A 24,939-nucleotide genomic window follows, 5' to 3' on the forward strand; every position below is an offset into this window, starting at 1 on the left:
CTCTCCTCTGCTCTCTCTCCTGGGCTGTGTGCAGGACTTGCTGAGCACTCCAGTTCCTGGTCACAGTAACTCTGCCTGCTCCTCACACAGGCTGTACATCTTCACTCACTCCTTGGAGCCTTAATAGGTGGCAGCCTTTCAAGCACAAACACTGCAGCTTCTAATTTGGGATGTAACCATAGTAACATTACAGAACACACTACTCCCGGCATGGAGAACAAGCAGTCAACTGACCCTTCGTGCTGAGACTGGGCTGAAATAAAGCTCATTCCAACCTCCAGCCCAGCAAGATTACCAAAACCTGAAGCTCCTATTCCCAGTCCAAAGCAAGACCTGCCCTCCTGAAACACCCACAAATGCACAGTATCCTAGGAAAGTAGCAAAGAACAAAGTGCTATAAAAGAAAAAGAAATTGTTCCCGAAACTTTGACTCTGAAGTTGAATCAGTCACTCCCAGATGGAAAGCAGTACAAAAATTAAAGTTTTTTCTTACTTTTCTGTAAGACGAGCAAAGAACTGCTCAAACCTTATTTGGAAAAAAAATAGAGAATGAACAAAAGAAATTGGTCATTAATATTTAAGAATTCAATACTCAATTTATTCACAAGGCAAGATGACAATTTTTACACATACCAACAGACAACAGCTCTGCCTGAACTTTACAGGCTACACACAAGGGATATAGCCATTTAATTAAAAGCCAGAGCTGATGTCTGTTCCTTTCTAAATTTACCTTAAAAAGGATTCTCTTTAGAAAAACAGCCCTTGGGATTTTTGTACCTTTAATATTTACTAATGAGCATTTATAGAAAAATAAAAACACTCTCCCCCTTCCAAATGGTCCCAAGCTTTAGGAACCAGGTATAGTGAAGCAGCAGCAAATAAATTAAGTTGAAACAGCACAGATTTTAATAACCATTCTGCTGAGATCTGAACTCGTTTCCCAAATACAAGGTTACATGTCTCGTCTGAAAATCCCAAACTCAGAGGCAGATTTACAGGTTTGTGTTTGACAAAAGCACTCCTTCCTTCTGCCTGGAGATGCACTGACTACACAAATAACCCACCTGGTTTCCTACGCATAGCCCAGAGTGCAGCAGACTGGGAGGACTCCTGGCCATGCTCTCGCATGTTTGTGTGCTCCAGCAACAGACTACACCAAGTTCTGGATGTTACACAGGGCAGCAGAAAGCTTTGTGTGTCTAGGTGGGAAATGGACTCATCTGGGCACATATGGAACGTCTCAATGCACTGATTCTCAATTATTCAACAAGGTCCCAGATCAGTAAGTGGTGCTGGACACAGGCCCTCTTCTCATGCTCTACCCCCACACTGACCCCTCCCCTCCATTTTTTAAACACTGATTTGTTTAGACTGGAGGAGATACAAAGTCTTTACTGATATGCACTTAATATTTATAATTACTCTTTAGGAAATATGCTCATGATCCTAAAATGTCCTCAGATAGGATCAAAGGATTTGTGGAAATCGTTGAGGTTAGAAAACTCATGCATTACAAACAAGACTAAATTAATAGAGAAAGTTAGTGTACATAGATGATTTAGTTAGGAGGATCTAAATCTGATTATGTTTCTAATAAATTATCATATTATGCATCTAGAATAAAAAATACACTGACTGCCTGGGGAAGCCTTATTTCCCACTAAGGGACATGCCAACCCCCATCACTACGAATCAGACACACCAGATAAGTCACAGTTTCTTTACTCCTTGTCAAAAAAAAGGTCTGAAGAGCCAGTCATTAGCTTTTCAAAACAGAGTGGGCAAACACAGCAACTAATAAATACCTGGGCAAGTATACTGCTAGGTCTCTATTTTCTCAGGTATTATGGTATTTTATTTATATAGTAAATATAAGATGCTTCAGCATAGAAGGGTCAGTCATTGTAAGGAGAGAAATGAAAGGAACACAAGTTTCCTTAGAACCAAAAAGACAAATTTTTTGACATAGGTATTTCTGTAACAGACAAAAGACATTTTAGGTTCATCAATAATTGAAATGAAGTGCTCCTGACTTTACAATGCCAGCCCATAGCAGAAAGCTATTAACAGCAGAGAGGCAGCTTAACAGCATGTGCTTATAAATCAGTGTTGATCAGCCCACCTGAATAACCTCAGATAACAAAAAGCAGCTTTTAAAGAGTAAGAATGTGTAAAGGAAACATGAGCAAAGAAAGGCACTTCTATCTTTTCTTTGGCATGAAGGCACAGACCATTTGTACTCCAAGAGAGACAAATGGGTTAAATCAACCTTCAGCATTTAAATGCTTATAATTCCCTTGCACTGCAGAACAGCTTTTGGAATATGGGACTACAACATCTAGCATTAAAAATCTCCTAAAGAATCTAAGTTGCAGCGTCAAGGAAAAGTGAAAACAACCTGTAAAAACCCTCAATTTTTCACTTAACGATCATACAATTTTTATACAATTCACCTATCACCGTGCATGAACTGAGAATGTATCATTTATCAAATAAGAGCAAGAGCCTGTAAAGCTTCCTGTCTGCCTTTGGATTTAGTCAAAATGAATGCAAACAATCACGTGGGATTCAGCCAAGCAGTGACGTTAAATTCTGCTCTGTCAGAAGACAGCATCTGTCAAAGCCCACATTTAAACTGCTGCCTGCCTGTGCAGCAGCTGAAGAACTACGGAATGGATTTTATACACCACAATTCCGGCTTAAAACAACTCCAAACCATTTCTATTACTGCCTAGCAACAATGAAGGAAGGAGCAGAGGGAGATCCTATTACTGAAGACAACTGAGGCACTACGCGCTAGCACTCCCCGCTAACATTTCCAGCAGGAATATGGATCCCGAGGAGAGCAGAGCGCAGCCCTGCATTGTCCGAGCGGCGAGGCGCCAGATGTGAGAGCCCAGCGCGGGCTGCGAGCGCGGCCAGCCCCGCAGCGGCCACAGCTCCCGTCCTTTGTCTGCAGCATGAACGGCAAGCGCCCGGCCAAGGACGCCGCTGGCCAGCCGGGAAGGTAACACGGCCACGGGAGGCAGATGGACAGAGCGGATCCCGAGCGCGGCGGAAGCACGGCTGCTGCCGGGGGATGTGCGCATGGTCGAGAGCATCTTTTTTGCTGAAGTGATGGCGTGCCCAAACTATTTTCTGTGGGTATAATCCTGCACCATAAATGGCCTGACCAAGGAAGGTATGTCAAAACCCTTGTGTGTGATATTCATTCGCTTGTCTGTTACCTTTCGACCGTTCCAGATAATGATCGCTCCTAATTTGCAGAGCCCTGAGATAACAGGGTCTCAGAGCAGGGAGAAAGAATTCTAGCAGGTTTTGCTCTCCCCCAGCACAATGTCACTCCCTTACACTGACTAAATGCGGTGCTCACAGTCTGCCAAGGCTGGTGTGGCTGGAGAGGAAGGATTAAAGGGATAATGGAGTTCCCGTAATGATTGCTTTTAACTGGGAAATTAAAAACTCAAGCCCCTCCAATACAGAAAAACCAGTTAGAAATCCTCTCAAACTAGGTCAGAATTAATCCTTATCTGAAGTAATCTTAAAGCATGGTAAAATGGCCATAATGTGACATACCGAGAGCACTGAACCATCAAAACAGACCACACAGTCAAAATACATTATCTTAGAAGTCCCCTCAGCCCTTTTTACACTTGCTTTTCTGCCCCCCAAACACAAGCAAAATGTCACAAGGGCACTAGCAGCCAAGCAGAAATTGGGAGCATGCAAAAGACTGGGCATGATTTAAACCATCAGCAGTGCAATCAGGCACCACGATTTACAAGTAACGTCAGGCTCCCTGACATCCCAAAAGGAAACCTTCAAACACTGCACACTCAAAATGGTAAGCACGTAACTTATCTCCTGCCATCACTGCAATTTCTGTTTAATATGAAAACACTTACTGTTTAACTTGGATTGCAAAATGACATTCCATCTAATTGCCATTCATTCCTATTTTTTGTTGAAATTTAAATACTTTGTCTCTAGTGACAAAAGAAAAGGTGAATATTTGCAATACAAATTTAAGACCTAAATCTATAGCAATTCAATACACCACATAAAGAAAGTGCTTATCTGCAGAATCTTCCAATAAACTATAATAAATCATTACATGTCAATATAAATGTGCTTTCTTTGCCCAAGGCAATGCCAACATGAAATAAAACAACTGCAGCTGGAAGGAGTTCACAAACCAAGGGATGCAGCATACATCAGACACCGGTTTCAAATCAGTTTTAAGGCATTTAGAATATAAAGTCACTTGAGAGAACTTTTAAAGCAACAACAAAAAATGTATCTTCGGGCAACACTCCAGGAGAAGCACACCTGGTTAATGTAAGACATTGGTATCAGGCATTTAAAAACCTGCACATCAAACCTTATCCCAAATACTGTTTTGTGCAGAAGATTAATGGAGCTCGTAAGGGAAGTCAGGCACATTAAATGAGGCCCAATATGCAACTGCTGTTCATCAGAATAGAGACTCTGGCTGCCTTTTGAACTCTTCCCTCTAATTTAAGAGTTTGCCCACACAGCTAATCAAAATATGAAAATCTAAGACGTGTGAATAGGAAGTCGAATGCTTCAATTTTCAAAGCTGTAATTATAGAGCAGAACTGCAAGTACCAGGAACCAAAACACCAGCAGAGCACAGACCACAAATAAAAATTCAAGAGGCATTCACAGTTTATGTATTTGGCATTTGATAATGCATCAGTGACTGCACTGCCAGGTTCCAAAAATGAAGCAGCATTATCACAAATAACATCTCCAAAATGCAGTTACATGCAACAACACACTCCCCGAGGACAAGGTGAGCGTTCTAGAGACCCTCTGCTGTACTTGGGTTTTCTCATCTACTGTCAATAGTTGGTGCCTGTTCATAACCATTCTCTGAAATGGAATTTTAAGTATTTGGGCAAAAAAAGTCATGCTCTAACCCTAATTAAATGAGAGAAAATAATATTTTTATTATAGAACTAGATGGTGGGTTTAATATCTGTTGACAATTTTATACATTATTTTTAAACAATACACCCTAGCATGTAGTATTTTTTTCAAAGGTGCCATTGTTGTTGCTGTATTTTCAATGCTTAACACCCCACTGTATGTTTTGAAATGTTCTACACACAACTGCAAAGAAAATGAGCCCATGTTATTTGGGTTTTTCAGTCAATGAAGCTGAAATACAGATGTGGGTGCTTCCCCTATTCATAAAATGCCTTTTTAAAGGGCAAACAGAGACAGATTTTCTAAGACACTCCTACCTTGAAAAATCAAACAACTACATAAAAAAATATCAAGGAAAGATGACTCTCTTAAAATGTCTTCTGATTCTAGATCTGTCACTCACTGTAAAACTTATTTTCATATGCATTATGTAAGCGTGCATAAAGAAAGGCTTCGGCCATGGCAAGTGCCTTTGCTGGGACATCGGTGCATCAGGGAAACACAGCACCTGCAAACCCCTGTCAGTTTACACAAATATTTATGTAACTCGAGATTCTCACTTTTGCCTGTTGCCTTATCCAAGTAGGTGCTCATCAAAACACTGCCTCAGTTAAACAAAGATTAGTATTGCCGTGCACTTTTTGCTGAAGTATTTCCATCTAATGACTGTAGTTTTATAAGTGGAACAATTCAGTGTAACAAAATTAATCTGAGTTCTAGCTGCTGCTCCACATTTGTGAAATTCTGGGTTTGATTTTCTTCCTAAACTGTGAATGCATGCAATGGAACGGTAATTAATCAAACGTTCCCACTGCTGCCCTCCAATCAAACAGTGCACTGCCCTGAGATCAGGGCTATCCTTTGAAGTGACATTTCTGTTTGTTTAGACAGAGATATTCCCGAATAGCTGAGCCTTCATTTACAACTCACTGCACACTGCAGACAAACTAACAATTACGAGTTCTGAGGGTGAGCTTCTGTTTTTCCAGCACGGAAAAGCAGGTGCAAATGGTCACACAAACACGAGTCTCACACATTTGGGGCTCATCTTCTTTCACATGCGAGCTAAGGCAGCACAAGCACGGAGTGCCAGGTTAATTCCTGAACTAGTTTAGACACAAGGGTTTATGATTTTTACAGACACACCTGAGTCTCCGGGAAGTGGCATCAGCCCCCAACAGCTAAATAAGAAAATCAGAGACACTTTCAGCAAGCTTTAAAACCAAACGCACGAAAGCAGCCGGAGTGCCCTGGGCCTTTCGGGGGTTCCCGGGCCGGGCTCGGCTGTTCCCGGGCCGGGCTCGGCTGTTCCCGGGCCGGGCTCGGCTGTTCCCGGGCCGGGCTCGGCTGTTCCCGGGCCGGGCTCGGCTGTTCCCGCAGGATCGCGGCGCGCCTTCCCGCGTCACGCTGGCCGCGCAGCGTCGCCCCCTGGCGGGGGTCACGGGCCGGCGGCGGGCCATGAGGCAGCTCCCGCTCATGCGGAGGGTGACGGTAAAGATCCCGGCAATGAGTAAAATAAACATCAGGCGCACCCCTCTCCCCACCCTTCCGAAACACAAATATTCCCTTTGGTGAGCAGGGCAGACTCAATGTTGCGTCACACACATCTATCTACTACCCTATTATTTGACTGACATCTCATCTTAAATTACTCTCTTACAGAATTAAACCCTGTAATTTCCCATGTAACGTATCACTTGGTTTTTAAATGCCCAAATTCAAATATTGGTTTAAGAAGATAGCGAAGCAATTAATAAATCGCATATTTCTATTAGGAACCGCATTTTCTATGGACTCTTGTTCAACTGTCATCCTTTTTTCCTATACAAGACCCTAGGGCCCAGGAATAAATTAGGGCAAATTGAAAATCACAAACGAATTGCTATTGTACAGTGAAAGTTCATTTACGAGATGATGTGATCAGCTTTTAATATGCAGCATCATGAAGCTGCCATATTGACTCTGCTGCTGAATATGAACAAAAATTTAAGAGAAAATTAAGCACGGACTACTTTGGCACTTTTTCCTACAGCTACAGCTGCTGGTCAGAACACTTGAAATTTCCAACTGCTATGTGCAGTACTTACATATGATTGTATAGAGGGGAAAAAACCCAACCCACTATCATGATCATCAGATAGTTGGCCAGAAACTTAGTCCTGAGCAGTTTTATTTCCAGTTAACATGATCACTACCCAAGATCTCTGTCTACTGAACATCAAGAGCTTAATTTTAATTCAGCTGCCTCTGAGCCTGGCACCACAGCCCAGTGCTCCATGCAATGTTTTCCTCCAAGGCAGAGTAGAAGGTGAAAGGTGCCTGAGAAGTGACCAGGAATGTTATCCTGCACTAGCATCAGAGGGCTGTGCAGTGAGGTTACTGGACCCTTAAAATGAATTTTGACAGGTGCATCTTCTCCCTGACCTTCCTTGCACAGTGGGGGCCAGCGGAGGCGCGCCAGGCAGTGTCCTGTGACTAACACAGCCCTGCCATCGCCAGCCCCACGCCGTCTGTCCCACCACCAGGCACGGCCATCTGCAAAAAGGGCTTGAAAACTGTCAGCCATCCTAGCCTCTGCATGTCAAATCAATTTTAATTAATGCCATTAAACCTTCCATCTGCCAGCAAGGCTTTCTCATTCAGTCCTTCTCAAATACTCTACAAGGATTTCACAGCCATGGATATGAAGCTATTCACATCTACTTCACACTTTTTCCTGCTAACATGATCCTTTTTTTTTTTGCCTCTTTATCTTTGGTATCCAGGATGTTTGTCGAAGCTTTTACCAGGCAAAAAAGCATTTTTAAAAGCTAACAAATCAAGTTAAATAATAAAACAAGGTTGGCTTTTAGCCTCAGTCAAATCTTATTTCCATTGACATGGGCTGTTCTTTGAAAAAGTAAATTTAACTTAATTTTATGTTTATATCTAGTTTCTATTTGTAACCGCTTATATTACGAGTGTGTAAAATGAAAGATTTCTGATTTTTTTTTTATTCTTTGCAGAGTGAGCCATTTGCAGCCGATTGCTCCACTCAAAGGAAAATGAATACCAAAGAATAGCAGTGGATTCTAAACCAATTGGAAAAGCCTTTTCCTTGAGCATTGTCTCATATCCCATCTCTGGATCCTTACAACATGCTTCAGTGGAGAAGACGACACTGCTGCTTGGCAAAGATGACCTGGAATACCAAAAGGTCTCTGTTTCGCACCCATCTCATTGGCCTGGTCTCTCTGGTGTTTCTTTTTGCCATGTTTCTGTTCTTTAACCATCATGACTGGCTGCCAGGCAAGGCTGGATTCAGAGAAAACCCCATGTCTTACACCATACGAGGATTTAGATCTACAAAAAGTGAGACCAACCACAGCTCTCTAAGGAGCATGTGGAGAGATGCTGTGCCTCAGACACTCAGGCCTCAGACAGTCACCAACCCCAACAACACGGATCTGTCCCCACAGGGAGTAACCGGTTTGGAAAACACCCTCAGGGCCAATGGAAGTATTTACAACGAGAAAGGCACTGGGCATCCAACTTCCTATCATTTCAAATACGTCATCAACGAGCCTGACAAGTGCCAGGGAAAAACCCCTTTTCTAATACTGCTCATAGCTGCAGAGCCAGGCCAGGTGGAAGCCAGACAAGCGATTCGACAGACCTGGGGCAACGAGAGCCTGACACCTGGCATCCAAATTGTGCGGATTTTTTTGTTGGGCTTAAGCACCAAGGTAGATGGATACCTCCAGAGAACCATCCTTGAGGAAAGCAGACAGTACCACGACATCATTCAACAAGAATACTTCGACACCTACTATAATTTAACTATAAAAACTCTGATGGGAATGAACTGGGTTGCAACTTACTGTCCACATGTTCCGTATGTTATGAAAACTGATAGTGATATGTTTGTCAATACTGAGTATTTAATACACAAGCTTCTGAAACCAGAACTTCCTCCGAGGCACAAGTATTTTACAGGTTATTTAATGAGAGGTTATGCACCTAATAGGAACAAGGATAGCAAGTGGTATATGCCACCTGATTTGTATCCAAGTGAACGTTACCCTGTATTCTGCTCTGGAACTGGTTATGTTTTTTCTGGAGACTTAGCGGAAAAAATCTTTAAGGTCTCCTTAAGCATCAGACGTTTACACTTAGAGGACGTGTACGTGGGGATCTGTCTCGCCAAGCTGCGGATTGACCCCATGCCCCCACCCAACGAGTTCGTCTTCAATCACTGGCGAGTTTCTTACTCCAGCTGTAAATACAGCCACCTAATTACCTCCCATCAGTTCCAACCCAGCGAACTGATCAAATACTGGAACCACCTGCAGCAGAACAAGCACAACGCCTGCGCCAACGCGGCCAAGGACAAGGCCGGCAGGTCCCGCCACCGCAGGCTGCACTGAGGGCCCCGCGGCACGTGTACAGAAACGGCGCTCAGCGCACCGACACGGACACGCAGCAGCCCCAGCTCTGAGCCCAGCACACGGGGCAGGGGGGAAATTATTTTTTTAAGTTAAAAAATTATAGCTCTTGAATATGATGAAATTATAATGAAAAGGTTTTCCCAGCAAATTCGAGATTAAGGAAAAAAAAAGACAAGATGGTATATAAGGATTTCTGTGTTAACATGCAATAATAAGCATGCACACTTTGGTGGTACAATTGCTGATTCATGTGCCAGTAAAATATAATTGAGCATATTTTCCACACTAAAATTTTTATTTTAAGCAGTGCATTCATAGCTCTAGTTCTCTTCCATGTAATTTATTATTATCCAGAACTGCTGTAAAATGAAAAATTAAAAACTAAGGAATTGCACAAAGGGCAGATCAATTTTACCTTCAAATGCCACATGACAATTATTATACACTACTTTAATGTACCACACATTCAGCAATGTCACAATTTAGTAAGACACTACCAATAAATTCTAAAGCACTAAGAATGTACTCCCTTGAAGTAGTCCAGTTTTCAGAAGTTTGCTCATTTGGTTTGGAAAGAGTTACAAATGAAATCAAAGTTGCAAAGTTGCTTTGTACATTGCCTTCAGAAATGCAAGCAGTGTTCTGGATGCAACTTTCAGTCCACAAAGAGCTGACTGCAAGTTACTTGATTCTCTAGAAGTCACAGGGCAAGCTCCTAAGATCTGGTGCCAAGTAACATTCATTTCACTTGGAACCTTCACGCAAGTTCATTGGATCTGCTCTTAATTTCCCTACATAACTTCAAGGTAACTCAGAGGCTGATGAGAAATGTAAAACATAAGTTCCAGTCTTGCACTGTTCTTGACAAAATTTCATATTTTGCAAAGCGGGAGAAAATTAATCAAAAGTGTTTCTTTGCTCTTTCCTGTCTGACAGAAAGCAAGGGTCAGCCAAGTGAAAGCACATCTGCTGGAGAAAATGAAGCCCCACACCTGAGTTTATAGGTGGGGAAAACTAGGTCACAATAAGATTGAGAGTTCCAGCCAGCAAGATGGGCAGGAACAAAGCCTAAGCAATTTAAAGTCACAACACGTACCACTGAAAATAATTTGTGAGAAGTGGGTTAAATCTATTCACAGGTTTGCAGTTTTCTAACAAACAGAACTTTTAAAGCTTATTTTCCAACTGTTACAGCAGAGTTGTATCAAATTCAGGTTATTACTGCTTGTCACAGTGCCGGGGTAAGCAATACCCACCTCTGATCATCAGCACATGATCAAACTGCAATTAGTTTTCTGTTTGACTGGGACTTATTAATTGGACAAAATACAAATATTTGATGTACTTTTATTATTTAATAAAATTGATTATATTTATGGTCTTAAGATTTTACTTTTTCTGGGAAAGCTGCTCAGGAAGAAAGAAATTTCTAACTTTAGCATTACCAGATTTTTCTAGTGTACCCTAGTCCTTGAAGCCTGGTTTTCATGCACAGTACAGAGATCACAGCAGGGTTTTCTCCTTTGTAATGAGAAGACAAATCATATTACTGACCATTCTCAGCAGCTCTTGGGCTGTCTGTCTGCAGCAACTCTCACATATGAACAGACTGCAAGGCACTGAATGCACCTCTGAAGCAATTCCAGCAGGTCCAATAGAAGATGGAGATGGGAATTTGCTCAACACCATTTTTTTTTGTGATCTTCCACTAAATTTTTTCCTCTGTTGTATTTGGGGTGTGCTAATTGTACATTTCTGCATTTCCAAAACACCTCAAATCATATAAATGTCTGGTTTTGGGGAAAACAAAGACCTGTAAAAGTAATAACTCTCTTCTGCAGAGATTTCTCTGACTAAATTGAAAGGTCATACACTCAGTTGACACGATGCCTGTTGGCATTCATGTGAGAGAGCTGCCCTGGACAGATGTTTTGGGAGTGTGCTTTCAGCCCCCAGTGCATTTCTCCCCAGTCCATGTGCTGCTCGCTCCCAGCTGAAGGCACCTGGCTGAAGGTCACAGGAGGCAGGCTCTAACTGCAGTGCCAGCTCCAGACCCCAGAGTGAGTGTGGGAAGCCAGCTACTGCAGGGGACTGAGCTGTGGAAGATGTCCAGTGCCATAAGTGGCCCCTCCCCAGGCAGTGCTGGCCAAGAACACAATCCAGCCTCCTGGAGAGGACTTCAGCCTGCTCCCGGCCCTTGGCATTTTCCAGCTCCACTGTGATGTACTTGATTTTACCAACCCTGGCCAGTCCTAAATGCTCTTCTGGCTCCTGGGTGTAATCCAAGAGGTTAATACTAAACCTTAAATAGTTTGGCACTGGAATCATCAAGTTTGGCAGCCAAACCACCTCTTGGATGCTGGACTTTGGAGCTCCTACACGATGTTGATCTGCCCAAGCTTGGCAGAACCACGACAAAATGCCCATGAGTTCAGCATACCAAACCTCCTGCTACTTACAGGACTAGTGAGGAGCACCAGAATGCTAAATAAAAAGCCATTTTAATGCCCTTTTAAGGGTCCAACATGATTTTTTAAATTTGTATTAATGTTTGGGTGTAAGTTGAAACTACTCTATAAACATACTTGAACCCTTATCAAGATGGTCAAAGGCTACTAAAAACATTTGCATCCAAGTACTGTTTTCTTACACAGTTTGTTGCAAAGCTTTCAAAAACAAAAGGGAATCATTTTGTATGATGAAATATGCAATTACAGAATGAATGCTCTACATTCTTTTCTCTGAATGTTTTACTGTTTTCTAGCTTGTGTTTAAGCTATTTGCTCACTCTACTAGAATATAAAAATGGTTCATGTTAAAAATAGTGCAATAATTAATTATATCATTAAAAGCTTGGACAAGTTCTCTCACTTCCTTTCCCCATACAGCAAGAAAAAAAAGCATTTTTCATTAGCAATAGCATACAAACTTGCAGCTAAAAACTCTAACATGTCTGCAATGCAGTAAAAAAGAGGATATAACTATTCATTGATTACAGAAGTACAAGAGTTTGTATCATACTTGCTTTAAATGTTTTTACTTCTCTGTATGTCTGCTTCAGGTTTAAAACAAATACAAAAAGTCATAATGGCTCAAAAGTTATGATGGGAGAAAAAAATTGTGACATCATCAGCACCATTATTACGGCAAAGAAAAATCTTAGCAAAGCTAGCCTGGTAACAAATACCAGAAACTGGAATTCCATCATTTCACCATATTTATGTAACTTTCAGCTTAATGAAGATTTACACATTGATACTATAGGACCAAAATGAAGTCCCACAAAAAAAAAGTTCTTGAACAATAGAACTGTTCCTTTCACATCTCCAATTAAATCAGTGGTATGAGATATTTGCACATCCCACACCAATAGAATTAAGAATGCAAAACGTGCAACTATAGCTTCTGGTGTAGTAGAACTGATCCCATCCCCAGTCACTGAGAGATCTTTCATGGGTAAAGTTTGCAGTTGTTCTAAATTCTAAAAATTACATGTCAAAGTACTTCCAAGCATCAGTGGTTTTTCTGAGAGAAAATTCAGTGGCCACTAAGATCTTCACTTAAATTTATAAACTTAAATTATGGGATGGCAGTGATCTAGAAGAGATGAGACAGACTGCTTTTCAGGTTAACCTTACTAGAACAGCAATTTAGAATCTGCTTTTCTTTGCAGTGCAGTAATATTAAATGTGTCAGTCCTCATTTACAAAATATTTTCAGAATATATCAACATGTTAAGACATGCATTAACTGTCTCTGAGCCCAGGCTAAATCAGGCACTGGAGGGGAGGGAAGCACCTAAAGGCCATTACTTTAGACTGCCTCCCTCTTCCCACTTATTTTCCTGATATGTTAACACAGTCCCTAATCACACATCAATCTAAAATACCTACATAATCCCACAGGGTAAGAAACCTTTTCCCTTGAACGAATGCTCATTGCAATGCATGGAAACATCCTAGGAGGAAATGAAAGGGAGAGAGAAGATGCTAATATAGGAGCTACTACTTCTTCCATTTGTGCTTTTGGAAAGAACAGGCTTGCAACTGTTTTGCAAAAACGTCACTTGTTGCCATATTCACCCAATTTTAAATGCTATTTCTCAATCCCTCTCTTGCTGTCAAATAGCACAAATAAGCAAATATTGGACAATCACTCTGTTACACTGTGAGAACTGCACCTCTCAGTGAAAAGCATTATTGTCCTTTTCATTTCAGATTGTCCTTCCAAAGCACAATGTGACTCGGAGCACAGTATCACCCCTTTGGCTGAGAACATGTCCTGGACATGGCACTGGCTGTTCTCCCTGCAGATGCCATCTCCAGCCCACCCAGCCCTGCCTCCCTTCCCCAGCCAGTCCGTGGGCAGCCCCAGGGAAGGAGGGAGGCAGGGAAGCTGCATGGCCAGCTCTGAAATGCTGCTCTGTGCAAATGTAGGTCAGCAAGGACAGGACGTGGGCTCTGCTTTGTACCAAGAGTGAAGGCAAAGGCTTTCCAGGGCAGGAGGCTGGGGGAGGGCTCTGGAAAACAACTTCTTGCAGCAAGTCAGTGAAAAAGGAGCTTGAATGTCAGAAAACAGAAGAGTGAAACTAAAAATGCACAGCTGATCAACATCACACAGGTTGGTAACACAGGGCAGGCTCAGTGGCAGGGAAAAGCATTACAAAAGCGAGGCCAAATGAGAAAGCAGGATCTGGAATTCTAGTCATAAGTGTCACACTTCTGCACTTAAAGAAGATTTACATATGAGGTAAATCCATTATTCTAACAAATGCATTCTTCTTCTAACAAAATGTTTCAGTTGTGACTGCAGTGCATGTGTTTTTTTAAAGCCTGAACTAAATTCCAAGTCATGACACCATGGCATGAACAGCAGATCAGTAACTCTGCAGAGAGTACTTTACACATAGAACACAAGCAAACCAAGAGCAAAGCAAATGAGATCACTTGTGCCTAGGATTTATATTTCATCTTCACACAAAGAGTTAAATTCAGCCTTCATTTGTTCCAGCTCAAAAGAAACAGAGTCTGGTACAATATGGTACCTTGCTTTTACAGTTAAAAGACTGCAAAGGAATTTAACTGAATATGGGATACGGATGAACATTACCACGTTGCTTTTCTGATATTGCCATGGCAACAGTTACAAGAGCTCTCTTAAGCATTTCAATCTGACAGTTTTCCTGATAACACTAACTGAATGATAGTAATGATGCATTTTGGTTCATGAGCTAACTGCTCTATAACCACAGGGTACGAACCGTTCCCTTCACTTTTCTCAAGACTGTGCTTTTGGTCAAAGGGTTCTGACCAAGACAGTGACCTTGAATTACCACTCAAAAAAAAAAAAAAAGTCCCCCCAGCTCAGGGAGTACTCGTGGCTTAAAGCTTTATGTACTCTCAAAGGTTTCTATGTGAATGCTTAAGCTGAGCAGTGTCCAGGGTGGAGAAGTCAAGGCTGCTAAAATCTTTGATGGGATTTTTCTCAAAGGGCTTTCATTAGCCTGGAAAGGCTGGAGGAAAAAACCCACTTTCTGAAGGGTGGAGTGAATTGTTGCTGACCTTCAAGATGTCATTTGCTCAAGAAAAGAGGAGGAGGAAAAAACCGGTGTTTTTATACAATCTTTATCAGTTTGTAACCACTAGTGTTTTTTAAATAACAAAACACTGCAAGCTGTTCTACCTCAGCGAGGCCAAAGGGCACTGAGGAATACACAGTGTGCTCTGAGGACAGGGGCATCACAGCAATGCCTCCACCTCCTATTAGCCCATTTAGCTTTAGCTAATAATAAGTGGCATTTCAGCTGTTTAATAGGAATATTCTGTGAACCACTCACTCTGATCCCCCAGATGCTCAGTGTGGGCATAATGGAGAAGTCTCTTTTTCTTTACCTCATTAAAAAGTGAAGTGTGTGAAACATGTTTGTCATCCTAACATTTTAAGGATACCAGCTTTGATAACGTCTTGCAATATATTCAACTAAAAGAGATTAAGATACTGAAAACAGTGTGAAATCTTTAAAAATTTCTCAAGATGACAAAAATTCAGATTTCAGAAGAAAAAGTCATGCTTGCAAGGATCTAAGAGGGAAATCTTTTCAACACAAAAAAAAAGTCCTCAGAAGGTAAAGTATTCCCAGCTCTTTTGCCGTTAACACTTTTTAAAGTTTTATATTAAATTAAAAATTAAAAACATCCATGCCATCCTAAAACCACCAAATCCCTTCACACTCTCGAAAAACCACAACCTCACCACATCTTTTCTTCTGGAAAGGCCAAGTGTTCCCACATCTCAGTCAGGCTCAAAGTTTATAACGAGAAAAACCAACTGCCACAAGAAATGCTTTGTTAATAAAATACCAGACAAGACACTGAAGGAAACTAAAACCTTCCTCACTGCCTTTCCTAAATATTTAACAAACCCTGCATAAAAACTATTTTGAGAATAAGAATAACCTACAATCTTGCAGGTTTCATTCAGGATTTGTGTCACTGTCATCACTTTCAAAAGAAGCATCAATTTACGTCACATTTTAAACCTGTTTTCCCCTAACATACAGGTTGATACAAGATGACAAAACAAAAAAAGAAACACTGGAAAGTACCATCTGTGACTCAGTCAAAAATTTAGTGCTGCTCCTTAATGCAAATGCCAGTCCCTTTTAGGCATTCTTCCAAAGTCCACCTAGACATCGATTTTTGCTGCCATAAAAATTCAACTCAATTATCCAGCCTTCTGAATGAAGAGAATCCATTTCCCATTGCATCATCTTTAACTAATCTAAAATGTTGTCTTTTATTGACTGGTTTTTAGTGCAGAAAAGGATAACATTTTTATGTCCCAAAATGTAAAGAAATGAGACAATTTAGAGGTACTCTTAATGTTACTCCAGACTCTAAAATAATGGTAAATAACTAAAACATACCTGAGGGAACAACTGACACCTCTATTGCTCAAAAAGCCAATTACAAAGCTTATGCTATACCCACAGTGAGGTATACCACAGGGAAAAAGCAAAAACCAACCAAAATCCAGCACACCCCCAGAAATCACCTTATTCTTATATGGATATATCTTCAACAGTAAAGTATTTTCAGTAATACCTCTATTTATGCCCTGACAAAATTCTGTCTTCCAAATCTGAATTGATTTTTAAAACCTGATGTAGCAGTTTGCTTTTATTATTTGATCAAATTTTACATGATTTAACTATTGTGGAAGTTATCCAGATTAATTGAGAAACCTAATATTTTCCATGAATTATTCATTTATTCCATGAATAAAGAAAAAATTAGGCAAGAATGATAGATAATCACAATTCTTTTACTCTAAAAAAATTACAATTTTTTTCTCAGTTAAAAGCTGTAGTCACTACTGCCTACTATCTAGCTGTGAAATATCCCCTTTTAAAAAAGCAGGCAAATCTGTTTGATACATCCATCAAAGGTATGATTTTTTTTTCCTAACCAAAAATCAATTGAGAAATGGATGCTGCAAACAACTTCAGATATCCAGCTTTCATTAATGTTAATAAAGGAATGACAGCCCTGTGACAATAGTTTGGAGGCACTAAGCTTGAATGAAATATAATGCTGTCCTAGTCATTAAGAAGTGCACTGCCTGGATCCCTCGAACATTTTAATTTTCTTTTTTTCCCTTCCACCATTTCCATATTTTCTACTAGAAGTTAAGTAATTTGAATGATTTATTGTCCAAATTTCATGCTAGCAGAGCGGAATGGAAAAACTAGAATAAACTATACAATGACATTTCTTCCCTACCCATCCTCCTATTCATTAAAAAAACTTACACCCATGAGCACACTTTTGTTAAGTAGCATCTTCTGCACATATTCCATAATTTGAGAGTTTTATGAAATACTACTTTGGTTTTGCCTGTGAGACTTCTTATGACAACCAGTCAAGTATTAATGTTTTACTTCTTCCAATTCTGTAAGAAAAAAACACCTATGAACCTTATATTAATTTTTTTTCATTGTAAATATTTTACATGAAATAGAGTGGTTTTTTCCCCCCATTTCTTATCACAATATTCTCCTGGACTCATAGTATTAGCACCTGAAGCACTAACATTGCCCTCAAATTCATCAGACCCTGATTTACCCATGGAACAGATAAATCATAGCATGTTCATGACAAAACAGATGCTCAGGAGCATTAAGTGTTGTTTCTTTTTTCTCACAATAATGGAATTGCAGCAAGCACTCCATGATGATATATCCTGGCTAGAACACAGCAAAGTTCTTCTGCTCCAGTTCCAAGTGTGGCCATTTCAGCACACACAGCCAGAATCCAGTTGAAATGTAAGATAAATTGCAGTTGGACAATGCTCACACTCTGAAAGGATGCACACTTCTTCCACAGCTGGGCAACCTGTTCCAGTGCCCCACCACCTTCACAGGGAAGGATTTCTTCCTGACATTTAATTGAAATCTCAATCTCCCCTCTCAGTTTATTTAAACTGCCCTTATCAAAAGACATTCTCCGTCTTTTCTACAAACCCTCTTTGAGGAAGGCTGCAATGGGGTCCCCCCAGAGCCTTCTCCTCTCCTGCAGCTCTCAGCCTGTCCTGGAGCAGAGCAGCTCCAGCCCCACAAGCACCTTTCCAGCCTCCTCTGGACCTGCTCTAAGAGCCCACCGTGTCTGTCTGTCCTGTGCAGGCACTGCAGAGCTGGATGAGCACCGCACGTGGGGTCTCACAAGGGAACAATCCCCCTCCCCTTCACCTCTGGCCCCCTGCTTTTGACACAGCCCAGGATTCAGTTCACCTTCTGGGCTGGCAGTGCACACTGTTGGCTCATGCCCAGCTTTTCATCCACACAACCGCCAAGTCTTTCCAAGCAGTCCTTCTCCAGGCTGGGACTGCCCTAACCCAGCTCAGCACCTTCTGCACTTGCTGAAGGGCCTTACTGAACCTCACTGGGTTCACGTGGGCCTTCTCACTCTTCACCATGTTCAGTTGTGTAACCCAAGGTGCTGGACAGTTTCCTTTTTTTTTGGTGACACTTTAAGACTTGGGCAAAAATAGCTTTACATATTTGCTGAACATATTTCACACTGGCTTTGTCAGTTACTTGAAGTGAAAAATGATGACAATGAGATGTGTTGCCATAGAAAAAAAAAATAAAAAGGCTGCCTCCCACCACAGCCACCGAAAGCATTTGGCATTTCATTTGTTTCAGTGGCCAATACGGATAAGAATGTGTTTGTCCCTGGATTTTAAGAAGTAAAAAAAAAAAAAAAAATCCAACTGTCAATAAAGCTTTCTTTTCTTGTTGTCCTATTTCTCTTTTATATCTATCTCTTCACAGCTAGAGGTTTTCTCAAGTTATCAGAGATATGCTGTAACCCGCTAGAAGCAAGTCTTTGCAAGATGCAATATGAAAAATGAAACATTTTCTATACAAACCCCATAACAATCTCCCTCCTCACCCAAACACCTCAAAAACACATTAAACATTCATTCTCAGAGAAATTTCTAACTAGTCCTTCTAAACAAGTGAACACTAACTCCCTAAAAACCAATGACTCCCAGAGATGACACAAACCTCTCTCTTTCTAATAAATACCAAACTACAGTTTCTGAATTTTCTATAGAACATTTTCAAAGCTTACTAATAAGATTTAGTCCTTTAGAGAATTGATCATATATTGCAGACCAACTCTTTACTTAACCGTGGCATCAGATGATATTAGACCAAATCAAAATTATTTGTTTTTAAAAACCAGTAAGTATACATAAATGTTGATTAGGACCTGTTATTACCAATACTCCCTCCCTAAGCAGTTGGTAAAATTTAGCCAACAAGTCACAGAAATAATACCCAAGTTTCCCCATTTACTGAAAAATATAAGGGCAGAAGACAAATTCACCTACACAGATTCAGCTATAGGGATGCTGTAATCTAGGACTGTACCATCCTCCACACATGCAGAATGGGAGCAGAAATTATCAGTACATTTATTCTGCTGCTGCTAACTGCATTAAATGGAAATTATTTTTAAAACCCAGTAGAAATCCTTTAGAATAATGGACAGTAATTACAAACTTTTTAAGTTGTGACACTTGAGTAAGTATGGCACAGTACATCTCTTTCTATTAAACAGGGAGATAAAAGATGCAAAACCCACAAACTCATACTTAGGGGAAATACACAGGCAAGACAAGCACTTAAAAGACAAAATATTCTGCCCTAAAGAGCTTGTGTAAGTAAATAAGTGGACAAATTTTAAGTGGTAGGCTTCAATTCATCAGTTTAAGTACTGGAAATGAGTGTTTTTTCTTCTGTAATGACAATTGAGGTAAAGTGTGAAAGCATTGACTATGCCCAAAAATAAACAGCCTATTAAGCATCCCCAGCAATTTAATTTCTTATTCCTTTCTCAACTTAAACACCCCAAACATAAAACTGAAAGCAAAACAAATTACCCTTGTGCTTGCCAACGAAAATAAAACCCAAAGTTAAAAATACCTTTACAATTTTTAACTCTCTCTATATATACACACAGAACAAGTGCATTATGGAAAATTTAGAAGGCAGTGAATTTCCTGCTGGATGTCCATGAGATCAAGAGGATCCTGAACTGTGCCTTGTGCAGGCTGTGCAGGTGAGTTAATGAATGCTGGCATGGCTCTGTATAACCCAGCCATTAGTGCCTGCAGTGAAGAGCAGCGAGTGCATTTTATTTGTGGTCCTGGTGCAGATCACATCTGCAATCCCATGTAGGCTACACACAGCACTAAGGAATGGGACCCCAGCAAGCAGAGGAGCAGCAGTCATGTGTGACAGTCTGGGGAAGCTGCTCCCTTAATGGGAGAACAAAGATCTGAAGGTTTATCAAGATTCAAGGAAAGGTGAGAAGTCAAAACATATTAATTTGAATGCACTGAATTCCCATGTGAGTTTTCTAATGCAGAAGTAAATTGGCCTTCACTCACTGTAAAGCAAGGAAATCAAACTACACACAGCTCACTAAATTAATTTTATTCCTAAAGACATCACCAGCCAATGGCAATTTAATGCATTATAACTTATGAATGTTGATGTTGAACACTTTGGTAATTTGCTTTAATTTGCTTGAGTGCCTTGATCTAGATATAGCCTTAAGGAAAACTTGTATATTGCCATTTTAGATTGCATCATCTATTGTATTAAGGAGAAAAGGTTATTTGTGAATGGCAGAACTATGAAGTACTTGCTTCAACAGGAAAACACAGACCATTATTGGAGCCTCTTAACTTCCTAATGACTCCCAACCCTGCTCAGGTGGCAACAGCTCCACCCTGCAAAGTCCTGACGTGTTTCATTACAAATGAAATATGAATTAAGATTTTAACCCATTGAAATAAATCCTGCTTTGGGGAGCTCAGGAGCTACAACAGAAATCTGGGAGGAATTTCCACAAAGTCTTCAAGCCCCTGAAGGGGCTGACAGAGACACCAAGGCTACCAGAAAGAACCACAGTCATGTTTCAGACACAGGGAGGGCTTTTATCACCCCAAAGCTTTACACAGCTGTTTGTTGTTTTTTTTTTTTTTTAATTGTATTTTGTGTGAGCACAAAGGCACCTCCAGAAACTTATTTATTTGTCACAAAATCCCTTAACAAGCCTGGAATCCAGGAGGATGCAGAGATGAGAAAGGAAGTAACTTGTCATTTTAAATTATTTAATAGCTCCCAGGTCAGCACCAGGCTAGAGGGTACCACAGAGAGATGAGACTTCAGTGGTTAAGAGTCAGTTCATTCCAGGAAGAGAATTCTGTGCATTCTGCTAGAAGGCACACAGGGTCCACCATGAGTTTCTCCTACAAGAGCTTGGCCATAAGGAGTAAGCCAGACTGCAGCCAGGGCTTTATCAACACAAAAGAAAAATACTAGAATATTAAGCAAAATAACTGAAAACTAACTAAACTACATAAAATAAACTGAGATATAAATAATGTAAGAAAATTCTGAGTTTTAAACATTTAAAAGTGAAAAAAAAAGAAATAAAAAGCAAATAAAATTCACAATAACACCAGAATTTATCCTGAAGCATTAACAGATTCACTACAAATCAGTGTTGAGTAAATGAACTACTAATACATAAACCCAGAATACATCTTTATTTTTCCAGCAAGATAATGTCAAAGAGCACATGAAATGTATTACAGAAAGGTATAAATGCCTTTCTGCTATTTAACTAGAAGCAAAACATTCCCTCCCACCACCATTATCTTCAGACTTGCCAGAGAAGCTCATGCTACTTCCTTCACCCCTGAGAAAATAAAACATCTGCCCACCCCATCAGCTTTTAATCTTCTTATGGACAGAATTAATTTAGCTTCCTTCTGGGGAATGTGATGGGAGAGAAAACTGGCCAAGCCTATTTGAGCCAAAGTCAGTCTTTTGTTTAAAGGAGAAAAAAGAAAAAGAGAGAGGAGGAGAGGGAAAAAATCATAAGCTGTGAGCACTCTTTAGTTATGCTACATTTATTAAGTATCAGTACATTCCTATGCATTTTACCATAGTTTAAATATGACTTCACTAAAGAAACACCACTTTACTGAACATATGGCAGAAACTCCCTGAAGCATGCCAAAGATTAAATGTCAGGTTAATCAATCACTTCCATTCCACTTAGGAGAGGCATCAGAAAAGTTATATTATTTCCTTAAAGGTATGATTTTTATTCATAACTGAAAACTTTCACAAATATTAGTATACTAATATTAGGAACACTATCCTAGTGTTTAACTTTAATCCACTCAGGATCTTAACCTGGAGCATGTTGAGTATTTATTACCTTTTATATTCTATTTCTCTCAGCTCCATATAAAGGAGTAATAAAATAATAGTTGAAAATATTTTCTGTGTACTGCAAATTTCCGCCTATAAAATGTTCCCTGCATATGGATTACTGTTATGGTACTCATTCTTTCAAAGTGTCTAATACCCCCATTCATATTTGAAAGGCTTACAATTCACAGTGTTTGGCATTACAAGCCACGTGCAGGCAGCTTTCCAGAGAAGAAAATCAAAGGACATTAAGAGTCTTGCTGAGCCCTGCCAGGGGAAGGAATATAAGAGACATATTGAATCTGTGGCTCTGTTGTGCAGTACAATACCACACATATGCAAGCTACCCATATTAAATATTTAGCTCACCTTAGGTGAGCAAACTGCCTGATTAGGCACTTACGTTATTCTGAGTGGGAACTGTAACAAACCAGCAAACACAGTTTTCCAAAAGATTTCAGCTATGAACAAGAAAGTTGATTTACTTATTAAAACTTCACCTTTGAAATCTGAGCCAGCTATAAACCTACCCTTTAAAATCAGATGTAACATTCAGGCAGTTCAGAGTCTCTTTAGATTTTAATTTCTAATACAGCATTAAAATCCATTTAGGATTTTAATATGTATTTTACTACTTTAATCTGCATTTCACCTGCTGTTCATGTCCAGATATTTTTGGAAGCTTTTTCTTGACATTATTTTCCAGACATAATTATACATGTGAAAGCTACTATAAAAATCATTATTTGCTACAGCACACAACATCAACCTAAAACAGAATGGCTTTTATAGACCCAGATGAGGTAGCTGCATATGTTCTGTATATTATAATATTCTATGTATTATTAGCTACAAAATATTTGTCTTAAGACATTATTAAGCCCTCTCCATCCACAGGTCTTTTGTTAGTTAGCAACCATGATAAAACACAATTAATCAGGCAGGTTATCTGCTTTACTGATGACTATATTCCATTTTTATTTCAGTTATATGTAAATCTGTTTGCCTGATTTACACCAAAGGTAACTGGGAAGTAGGGCTGATGGATAGTGCTGCATAATAGCAGCAACCCTCAGGTCTCCTATGCTAAAACAAAAGTAGAGTTGGTTTTTTCCCCCCCTCAGCAAACAGAGCTCTTCGCAGCCTGCTTCAGTAACACTCCCTCCCTTCTCCCACGGTATGGCTCCAAACTACTTCCCAATTTCAATAAAACCTGGAGAAAAGTTATTGCCTTTGTCAACTTTTATGAAAATTGCTGGCCAGGGAAATTAAACCCTCGAATTACTGCTCCCAGGGAGTGAAAGGCAGGCAGTGCTTTCTCCATGTCTCCTCAAAACAGCAGCACCAAGCCACCCAAAATCACCCATCTGTAACTCAGCAGCTGCACTCCCCTCCCTCCAGGCCAAGGGAGGGCACAAGGAGACACCCATCTCACTTGAAGAAATCTAGAATTTTTTAACAATATTCTAAATTAAAGGTACTACAAATTTACAGCCAGTAGACTGACAGTTAACTACAAGCAAACTTATCACATCACTTTGCTTAGTCACACCAAGTTTTCCTTCGCACTTGAACTGAATTTTAAAAGCATATCTGCTGCTCATGCACAAAACTGACTCATATATCTTCATGGAGAGACAGAAAGGAAGAGATTTAAATTCCAAAAATACATCCTAAGTTTCTTAAAGCAGCAAAAAAGCAGCAACCCAGCTGAATAGTTGGACTTCCTAAACCTTAATGTGCCAAATGCAATGGAAATGTAAGATGAAATAAAAACATGCTTTGTTAATATTCATGTTGTATAAAGTCTAACCAACAGTTTTACAGGTGTGATAAGTTAGTGGGAATTGGATTTCACAAACTATTATCTGAATGGATACAATAATGTTGTTAATATTAAGATGATAATTGATGTTATAAAGTGGTTAATGTTGTTACAATAGCCTAGTTGTGAGATTGGTTTTCATGAGGACAGTGTGGTTTGGTGTGCTGCAGTGTGGGTTCATGAGTCTGCATTGGACAGACTGCTGCCAGCCTGACTTCTGAGACACAACCTGAAAGGAGGAGAACTTCATCCAAGGAGGCCCCTGATAACCACAGTGATGAAACCACACTGGTGCCAAAAAAAGTGACATGGGGTGAGACCACGTAAAACCAAAAGTAAATTTGCATAAAGCTGATGCAATATCAGGGGGATAAAAGGTGAAGACACCCTTTTGAGCACAAGCCTCTGGCATTTTGCCACACTCCCAGCACTGTCCCTTTTGCTTTGCTGATTTTTTTTGTTTTCAATGAAACTTCTATAACTCATTCCCACTTGGGGTCTGGGTCGTTTATTACAACAGGCCAGCTAATTAAATGATGTATTTGCAAAACACACAGTTGTTCTCATAGTTATTTATAAATTTCTTTCAATTTACCAAGTGCCGTAGATAAATTTGACATTTTAGGTACATTGGACAAAACTTCATTATTCAAAGCAGTTAAGTACTACAGATGCATAGATCCAAGGTCAGCCTTTTACATTTTACAAGAAAATAAAAATGTTTGTCTCTCTGAGAAATTTGCATTCAGGCTACACATTTCTTGATTCACAAAGGTAAGGAAGAAGATTTATTTTTACCAGATCACCTTCTTCAGTGTTAAGCCCCATTTGCACAAGGCTCACGTTACTTAGAAAAGCCCCAAACCAAAAATCTCCAGAAAATCCCACAAGCCTTTTGGGAACAAAGAGGGCCAACAGAGAAAGTGGTGAAT

General features: G+C 40.1%; 2 protein-coding genes across 2 annotated transcripts in view; one reads left to right on the forward strand and one right to left on the reverse strand.

Moving 5' to 3' along the window:
• CDC73 (cell division cycle 73) overlaps window positions 1-24,939 on the reverse strand; it is a 102,162-nt gene that overhangs the window by 38,004 nt on the left and 39,219 nt on the right. The gene's annotated exons all lie outside the window — the stretch shown is intronic.
• Window positions 2,744-10,041, forward strand: LOC311156828 (beta-1,3-galactosyltransferase 2). The gene is made up of 2 exons (XM_084211096.1): window positions 2,744-3,184; window positions 7,962-10,041. The coding sequence occupies exon 2, from the start codon at window positions 8,094-8,096 to the stop codon at window positions 9,360-9,362; it is 1,269 nt and encodes a 422-aa protein (XP_084067222.1). The 5' UTR covers window positions 2,744-3,184; window positions 7,962-8,093; the 3' UTR covers window positions 9,363-10,041.

The sequence above is a fragment of the Fringilla coelebs genome (assembly GCF_963513975.1).
Source record: "Fringilla coelebs genome assembly, chromosome: 9".
In the NCBI taxonomy this organism is placed as follows: domain Eukaryota; kingdom Metazoa; phylum Chordata; class Aves; order Passeriformes; family Fringillidae; genus Fringilla; species Fringilla coelebs.